Source organism: Tyto alba, unplaced genomic scaffold, assembly GCF_018691265.1.
Source record: "Tyto alba isolate M040663 unplaced genomic scaffold, T.alba_DEE_v4.0 Super-Scaffold_15, whole genome shotgun sequence".
NCBI classification, from domain to species: domain Eukaryota; kingdom Metazoa; phylum Chordata; class Aves; order Strigiformes; family Tytonidae; genus Tyto; species Tyto alba.
The window spans coordinates 4700293-4709766 of record NW_024881277.1 but is presented as its reverse complement, the minus strand read 5'-3'; the positions used below and the strand labels follow the sequence as shown (position 1 = coordinate 4709766).

General features: G+C 52.1%; 1 protein-coding gene across 1 annotated transcript in view; it reads right to left on the bottom strand.

The window, feature by feature from the left end:
- Positions 1–3645, bottom strand: part of LOC122153018 (olfactory receptor 14C36-like) — a 4848-nt gene extending 1203 nt beyond the window's left edge. The window contains exons 1-2 of the mRNA XM_042789147.1: positions 3080–3645; positions 1016–1118 (exon numbers count right to left, since the gene is read on the bottom strand). Coding sequence (XP_042645081.1) covers positions 1016–1118; positions 3080–3645 — 669 coding nt within the window. The remainder of the gene's footprint in view (positions 1–1015; positions 1119–3079) is intronic.
- Between the last annotated feature and the right edge of the window lie 5829 nt (positions 3646–9474).

The following is a 9474-nucleotide window of genomic DNA, read 5'->3' as shown; positions in this document are numbered from 1 at the left end:
GCCCCACAAAATGCTCATCCATGTTGAAGAGCTTCCTCTTCTTGGCCACCATGACTGGGGGGGCGGAGACACGATGACATCATAGGGCAGGAGTGCCACGCCATTAGGGATGTCATAACCAACATGCCAAGGACCCAGGCTAAAGGAGGAAGAACGCAGCCGACTCAATATGAGTGATAAAGCATGCTTCATTTTATTGATTTTCGTTACAGCCTTTTATAATCCTTCTACTAATTATGCCTACTAGTCACTAGCTGATTGGCTTAAGCTCTAAAGGTCGTATTCGCACGGTCCACCTACTTGCAGTTAGCTACAGCACAAGCTTCTCATAACACTAAGTTTCTCATGCTACTATTTCTAATTCCTCTTGACTTGTTTTCGATACACGACAGTACCATAACAAAGTTTCTCAGACCACCGTTATCATAACACTAGGTTTCTCAGACCACTATTCCTAATTCCCCTTAACCTGTTTTCGACACACCACGGTACACAGGGCTGAAGCGTCCTTGACATTCTTCATGTATCAGCAGCTGCGAGCAGCTGCAGGCAAACCCTAGTGAGGCCCAGCATCAGCAGCTAGAGCAGGCTCTGATCATACAATTGCTCGGTGGGCTCAGGACCCTTGTCTCTGAGCCATTCTCCAACACCCCTCCTTGCCTTACAGGCCTGTCCGTCCCTGCCCGCGCTCCTGCTGTGTGCTATCTCACACCCACGCTGCTCTCCACATGAGCCTGTAGCCCACTGGAACCACACACAGACGTCTAATTCCTCCTTCTGCATGCCCCGCATATCAGTGCACTGGCACTTCAGAGAGGTGCCCGGTGGCACTGATTTCCAAGAAAGGATGTCACAGGACCATCAAATTACAGTAAAGTTGAGGTTTGGAGGGACAGGACTGGACCCAGTATTGACCCCTGTAGTGCCCCACTGGTGACCGGCCTCCATCGAGACCTGATGCCACTGACCACCATTCTCTGGGCTCAGCCGTTCAGCCAGGTTTCAACCACCTCACTGTCTGCTTCTCCAGCCTCTGCTTCACCAGCTCTTCGATGAGGATTTTTTGGGAGACAGTGTCAAAAGCCTTCCTGAAGTCCAGGTGGACAATTTCTACTCCTCTATCAAGCCAGTCAGTCACTGGAGAAGTTTATCAGGTTATCAGATAGGAAGGACATTTCCTTTTGTTGGCTGTGCTCTGGACCTCTGTGTGTCCATTGGGGCCTGGCACTTGGAGTGCCCTGAAGTTCTGTAATTTTACACCCTAGAAGGACTCAGCCAGCTCAAACACAGGGAAGATATGATGGAAATGCTACCAATTCTTTATTTTTGTGATAGCAAATAAATACTACTGGGGTCTATCTAACCTCTTCAGCCTCCATTTCTCTCAGTTCTGTTTAGATGAAATGAATACATTAAATGTCTTAATAGAAACATGTCCTGTTTAGAAGTTCACCATTAAAAGCGTTCATAGGAAACATATTTTAGAAATGTCTGTGTGAGTATAGATTTATAAAGAGGGAGAGAAAGTGTCATGGGATTGCTGGTACATTCAGGTGTTTGGGAAGTTCCCCCCATTATGATGCCAGTGAGAGTACTCAATTCAGTGTCCCACGTTAACTCCAACAAGATATAACCCCATAACATGAGATTTGCAGCTTAACCCAGTACCTGACCCTTTCCCAGCCCTAGCCGTGTCCAACATGGGGCTTTACAGATCGCCCTTCTCTTTACTCTGCTGGGATCGGGGCCAGGATAGAGGCCAGGCAGGGCTGGCCGGTCTCCCCATACAGGAATTGTGATCAGCAGAAGGATGGAGATGGTTTAGCAGCCAGACTCCCATAAACCTGGGTGAGCAGCCAGTTCTGGAAATGGTCATTGAGAAAGGCTGGGGGGTGACAAATGTCTTGGGACACCTTCCCAGTCTGGCCAGGCCACCGAGAGCTCAGACTGGCACCCTCTCTCCTGCACCTGCATGTATTTCATCTTTTTTACGAGCCCTGGCTCCACACAATTCATCCACTGGAGTGAGTGCTCACTCTACACGCTCACACAGTATAAGCTGTGCAATGGCATATTCTCTCCCAGGCACTTTCTCATCAGCCCCTCCCCAGCACTCCCCATCTGCACCTCCCTCCCCCCAGCCCAGCCCAGAACAACAGCCCAGTATTGGCTGGCCCCATGGCATTGCCCAGCGCAGGGTGCTGCAGAGCTCTGGGCACTCACCCCACAGCCACAGCCCCTCGGAAGGTCACAGCAGCTCCTGGGGCACAGCGGGCTCTCAGCCTCCCCATCAGCCCCAGGGCTGGGGCCAGCCATGCCATGAGCAGACGCAGGCCAGCGTCTCTCTCTCTCTGCTGCTCTTCTCTCCAAGAGATCCTGATTGCCCAGTGCTGGCAGCCCCTCTGTGCCCGTCCCTCTCCCCAGCACAAGACTCCTGCACTGGGGGCTCCCCAGGCAGCTCCTGCTGTGCCAGCGAGAGAAAAGCTGCCCAAACTGGTGCCTCCAGAAATAGGTCTGCTCTTGTCGTGGGATGTCACCTCAGGCACGGCCCTGAGCTGGCGGTGCTGCTCTGCAGGGCAGTGGTGGCTGAAAGCCACGGGGAGATGGTCCCAGGGAGATCCCCATGGATCAGCCATCATTTCCATTGCACTGGGCACCCCCACGTGAAGGGGCAGCACAGGCCTATTCCCTAACACATCCCCCCATGCCCTCCTGCCCTGAACCCCTGGAGAACCCCAGCACAGCAGCACGCTCAGAGGGGCAATTCCTTCAGCCTGTTCCTGACCTCAGCTTGAGAAGAAGAGACCAACCTCCAGACATCGGTACTAAGAAAATCCCCTTTTATTATGGTTATGCTGCATGAGAGACCAGATGTAATGTCCTACCAGACACATGCAAAAGGCCTCTCTGTCAGAGAGGCTGGTTCATATCTCTGAAGAATAAGACTGACTACAGATATTTACAGAAAAAAAAAAGATTTAGAGAGATAAAATGCTCAATGTACAGTAGGTTTCAGAGATTAATTTGAATCACTTCTGAAGAAACAAAGGCAGTTTATTGCTGGTGAGAGAAAACTGACTGAATCAGCTTCTTCAGTGCATCCTTGATCCCCTGGTTCCTCATGCTGTAGATGAGGGGGTTCACTGCTGGAGGCACCACCGAGTACAGAAATGACACCAACAGGTCCAGTGATGTGGAAGAGATGGAGGGGGGTTTCAGGTAGGCAAAAAATGAAGTGCTGACAAACAGGGAGACCACGGCCAGGTGAGGGAGGCACGTGGAAAAGGCTTTGTGCCGTCCCTGCTCAGAGGGGATCCTCAGCATGGCCCTGAAGATCTGGACATAGGACAGCACGATGAAAACAAAACACCCAAATCCTAAACAGACACTAACCACAAGGAGCCCAACTTCCCTGAGGTAGGAATCTGAGCAGGAGAGCTTGAGGATCTGGGGGATTTCACAGAAGAAATGGTCCAAGGAATTTCCTTGGCAGAGTGGTAGGGAAAATGTGTTGGCTGTGTGCAGGAGAGAATAGAGCATCCCAGTGCCCCAGGCAGCTGCTGCCATGTGGACACAAGCTCTGCTGCCCAGGAGGGTCCCATAGTGCAGGGGTTGGCAGATGGCAACGTAGCGGTCGTAGGCCATGACTGTGAGAATAACATACTCTGATGGTAACAAAAATACAAAGAGAAAACTTGTGCAACACATCCCACATAGGAGATGTCCCTGGTGTCCCAGAGGGCATTGGCCATGGCTTTGGGGAGAGTGGTGGAGATGGAGCCCAGGTCGAGGAGGGAGAGGTTGAGGAGGAAGAAGTACATGGGGGTGTGGAGGTGGTGGTCGCAGGCGATGGCGGTGATGATGAGGCCGTTTCCCAGGAGGGCAGCCAGGTAGATGCCCAGGAAGAGCCAGAAGTGCAGGAGCTGCAGCTCCCGTCTGTCTGCAAATGCCAGGAGGAGGAAGTGGGTGATGGATCTGTTATTTAACATTTGCTTTGTCTGGACATATGAGCCTGTTCAAGGAGGAAAGATGACAACACATTAGGGTATATTTCTCCTATAAATATCAACACCGCTGTCCTTATTCCATCCCTGTCACTACATGGCACCCCACTTTTTTGAGATCTTCCTTCAGTTCTGTAGCTGGAGCTGTGGTAGGTGCTGGACAAGCATTTCATGAGGGGAAGGGTTTTTGCATGCTGTCTGCCAAGGAGTGAGATCTTTGTGTGACTCTGTCAGAAAAACCTGCCCTAACCCAGAAGGGCTTGTCAGCATTTGCTCTACCAGTGGTGAGGAATGGGGAAAGCAGAAGACAGGCTGAGAGGGTTTTCTGCTGCACTCAGGGAGAGCAGAGTGAGTCGTGTGAGGCAAGAGGATTTTCTGTGCCTTAGTGCAGAGTGAGAGCAGCTGGTCTGTCTTTCTGTCTTGTTCCCAGCTGCCCTGGACTTGCATTTTTCTGAGTCTGAGAGCCTTCACAAGCACATGTTAATCTGAAAAGCAACCAGACACAGCTGAGAGCAGAGGGATCCACTGCAGAGCGCCAAATGACTCACCCTTTCTCCAAGTCTCAGCACCCCACTTTAGCCAATGACACCCACGGCTCACAGAGTCCCCTGGAAGCAGCAGACAGCTGGGATGGACACCCCAAGGAGAGAGCCAAGGGTCTGAACCATGGAAAATTCTTAAGGGAGAGCCAGCTCCTGGCCCAGCCTCACAGACTGCATTTCCCAGAGCTTCACGGCTTAGAGGAAAGCTGGGACACCTCATTGCTGGGGGCACATCTGCAGAGGAGGGCTCCAAGCTCTGTGCCTGACTCTGCAGCTGAAACCCCCCTTCCCGAGAGCCTGTCAGCAACACCAAGGGCATCTGAGCAAGGCAAGGAGAGGGACAGACGGGCACTCAGGAAAGCCTTTCCCTTTGCAGCTCTGCACAGCACCTCCCAGACAGCAGCAATGCAGGACAGTCGCCCTCAGGCCCTGCTCAGCGGGAACTGGGCCCCTGGCAGCAGAGATGCACTTCATCCCTTCTGCTGGGCTGCTGGGCCAGGAGGTGACTAACGGCCAGGAGCCACGGGCTAAGGGCTGTGCTGGGTGGCAGAGGAGACAAGAGGAGTGTTGCTCAGGGAAGGAGTCTGCCCTGCAGCAGGGTTTCCCTTAGCATTTCCCTCCCTCCCTGCCCACGTCTCCACTGCCTCGAGCTGTCCAGGCTGGCAGTTCTGTCTTTGAGCCCATGTTTCCTCCCTGCCAGTGCTCACAGTCCCCAACCCAGCCCCTGTGAGCACAGCTCTGCCATGCAGCCACTCCGTGTGTACAGGGGTAAAAGCACAGCCCACCCAAACCTGATGAAAATGGAAAGGTGATGCTGGTGTGTTCTGTGGGCTACTGGGGCATGAAGGCACTTGCTGAGGTTCCTAGTGAACCTCACTGTTACAGCTTAAGAATTTCAGCCCCCGCTCTCATCTGCACAGCTGATAGAGATAGAAAGATTGAGGCCACAGAAAAGTAGAAGCAGAGAGTCCAGAAAGAACAGACAGAAACAGAATATCTCTGAGATGAAAGTACTTGTGACAAGTTCCCTGGGAAATGAGCTGGGAATAATCTGGAGCTATGAGCATCCCTGATCCACGCAGCAGCAGCCTCTGCAGAGCAGAAGGAGCCTGCCCTGGCGGGGGTCTCTCCTTCCCCCCACAGCTTCTCCCCACAGCGCCATGGGGAGCTCCCCGGGCAGGCTGAGTGCTGACCCTGGCAGGCGGCAGAGTCCCTGCCCCAGCACACAGCCCCCTGGGGTGCAGGGACCCTGCTGGGAAGGACAGCCCTGGGCACCCCTGCCTGCACACCCGGCTGCACAGCCCTGCAGCCGGCCCCGCCAGAAGGCAGCCCTCATGCCCTGGCCCTCGCAGGGGGCACCAGGGAAGCCCTGCTCGGGAGCAGATCCTCCTCCTCTCCTCCTCTCCTCCTCTAGGCAGGAGGCAGATTCCTGGCGGCTCTGCCGCCTTCCCCAGATCCCTCCCCGAGCTGCAGCTGCATTGCCCTGCACCCCCAGACTTACTGTGGCCAGGGCCCTGACGCTTTCTCCTCCTCGGAGCTCTCAGCAGCCTCCCAGCCCAGGCTGCCTTGAAGCTGTGTGTGCCTCGCTGCTCTGCCCTGGGTGCCTGCAGGCAGTGCCCCCAGCCCTGCTGCGCTTTGCAGAGGAGCTGCTCCTGGGCAGAGCTGTCTCTCTGCAGCGCTGCCCACTTGCCAGGAGCTCCCTCCGGCCCAGGAGCCCGGCCCAGCTCAGCACCACAGCAACAGCCCAAGGTGCCACTTGCTGTGGCCCCTCTGGGCTCCCTCCAGCTGTCCCTGGGGCTCCAGGGAACCTGCTGTGACACAGCCTGATGCAATCACTGATAATCCCTCCTTCAGCTGGGATAGACACTAATTTCCAGCACTGCCATTTCTGCTTCTAAATTCCAATTTGGTTCCTATAATCAGTCTTTACTGTCCTGTCATTACATAGGACACCCAGGCTCTTATTGGGAGGCACCTGTAGCTGAGCTCCTTTTGTCATCTCAGGTCATGATAGAGATGGATATCATGAGTGAGCTGTTCAGACACAGTTAGAGATATCTGAGGGTCAGGAGGTGTTCCAAGAAATGTGCAGAAGACTGCAAGCTCCAATGGAGCAGTGCTGAGAGTCAGGACAGCATCTGGGTTCATCTTCTTGGAGTCTGAAGGGGAACATCTTTGGCCAACAGCAATGACAGCAGATTCCCACATTTAGTATAAGTGACTCTGCCACTGTCTGTTTTGTTCCGGGCAGCCTGTGCAAGGATTCCTCTGAGCAAATGGAGTCATGTACATTTGGGAGAGCTCAGTTTCTCTCTTGTCTTTTCCATCAGCTGAATTTACTTGATCCCCACAACAGTGGTCTCATGAACACCTCCAAATTGCTTCACCAATCTTAGGACATTTATGCTGTTTAATGACAAACAGGGGCTTCCAGTGTTACGTGAGGTGCCAAAGCTCTCGCACTCAGGTCCATGGGGTTGGCTGGGACAGCACTGGTACTATACATGCAAGCAATCTCCCTCCAGATCGGGGCTGTCACAGACCCCCCGCACAGCACCGCAGACAGATTCGGGGCTGCTGTGCAAGCCACTGACTGCCACCACTGCAGTGTGGCAAGGTCTGTCCCTTCTCTATCCAGGAGATGGAGAGCAGTCCAGGAACAAAAGGCACATCAATCCGCAGTCTCCACACAAGTGTTTATCTTCTCAGACTGTTGGGTTTTATCTCCAACAAACAGTACCCAACCCCTTGAAGATGCAGTCAAGGAAATGACCAACAATTTTCACATGGGCCTGTCAGCAGAACCTAGTTGTTCATGGAGATCACCTCCACATCCAATGATGTCCCTCCCTAGCAGAGAAGACAGCAGTAAAATAAACCTGAATCTACCCAGGACTGCACTTCACTGTCCTATTTCTATCACATGTAGATGGCGAGAGAGATGAGATATTTCATGTCCTCTTTGCCTCATCTTTCTCTAAGTTCTCCTAAGCCATTGTACCTCAGGGCAGGCATCTGGAGGAAAACAGCCGAAGGTGGATAGGAATGAAATCAGGGGCTACTTGAGCAGACTCAAATGTCACCTGTCCAAAAGAATCAGATTTATCAATCTGTCTATATATAGGGGAGAGAAAGTGTCATCAGGTTGCTGGTCCTTGTCCATGGCCTATGAAAATATTTACGGGAATGTAGAGAACAATGTCAAAGTTCTGAAAATGAACTCCCCTTACACACTGATTGCACCAAAGACTTTTCTGCAAATGGTTAAACTTTTGGCTAATATCTTCACTCCAGAGTTGATGCAGTTGATCACAAAGTGGTGGTCACCACCTCCAAGATACATGAGGGTACATGAAACCCTGACATGGGACAGGGAAATATGACCCTGGGCTGAAGGGAGACTTTCTGGAGGGGGAGCTTGTGGACATGCAGGGTGAACCAAAGCATCTCAGTCGAGACAACTCATTTCTCTTCCTTGAGTAGAAGAGGAAGCCTGGACAATTGCACCCGAGCTGTCGCGTGTTGGACGAGAAAGAGAAATGAGTGGATCTAGATGTTGCAGAGCCTACCTGAAGATGCACCTGTAACCCAGATAAACTTGGATGAGTGCAGATTTGGCTGTGCAAAAGAGGGTGATTCATTTCTTTTGATTCTTTTCTTCCCTCTGTGAATCGAGGGAGCTCATGACTTGAAGGTGTGAGTAGATGGGAGTGAAAATGGACAGAGTCTGGGTCAGGGAGTGCTCTGGGAGTTCTTGGGATCTCTGCTTGACAGAAAATGTGATTTTCTTTGGTATAAGGCCATCTCTGCTATGGAAATTGGACTGCAGACAAGGGAAGTTGGGCTTCATATACAGCAGAGATGTGTGTTTTATGTTTTATTAAACTCTGCCTGCATTTGGTTTTCTTTTTGGCAATTAAGAAACATCCTTCTGTGTCTGCGTATAGCTTGATTCCCAAGTATGGCAGGTGGGAGTTGGTGTTTATGTGCTGAAACGTGCAGCTACAGCCTGTCGTGGAGAAAGCTCAGATTGGAACAAAGGTGCTGTAAGTCACAGGGGACTGGTGAGAGACATGTGGGGTTGGAGGTAGGAACAAACGTTGTCCAGAGAGTGTCTGACATACAGGGTCTTGACTTCCCCCTATATTCACACTCGATAGGGAGAAGTTCAGGATCAGTATCAATTGGAGTTGGGTGATGTCTCTTAGTGTGTAAGCACAAAAGTAAGAACTAATCAAAAAAGAAGATATTGTTTCCTATTGACATTTATTATGGAAAGATTTACACTATGACTACACTCCTGAAACCACCCAAATTCACCAATGGGAACTGAGGAATTCTGTTATACCAGAGACTTGTCTTGTGCAGCCGTTTTTCATGTTACTGAGCCCTCTGGTGCGAAGTTGCTGAACTGCAGATCCTGGAAAGGGATTGATGGGCCTCTAGAGAAGTCGGAGTCAGCAGGAACCCTCCAAGTTCCTGAGGGTGTCAGTGATCGCCACCGAGGGCCATCACTGGAGAGCCCATGGAGGGAATGAGGAGACAAGGTTCCTGTCCTGGGGGTGACGAAGCAGGAAGGCAGAGGCACTGCTGCCAGCTGAAAATCAAATGTTCAGGCAACTGTGAAAGCCCTTGATGTGTTTCCTCACGCAGGATGTCAAGCCCTGACGCCCATAGCCTGGGAATGGGGATCCTTCCCCTCAGGGGATTCTGAGGAATCTTCACACAGACACCTCACATCTTCTTCATGTCTTTCACACACACACTGTCACACATAACCCCACTCCCTTGGACCAGGAGGTTTGTGCATCCTCCAGGCTCCTGGATGTTTCCTGAGGCCCATCCAAGTGTGGGGAGTGAAGGAAGGAAGAGAGGTGTCTCAGGTCCCCATCAGCCCCAGGGCTGAGGGCCAGCCATGGCATGAGGAG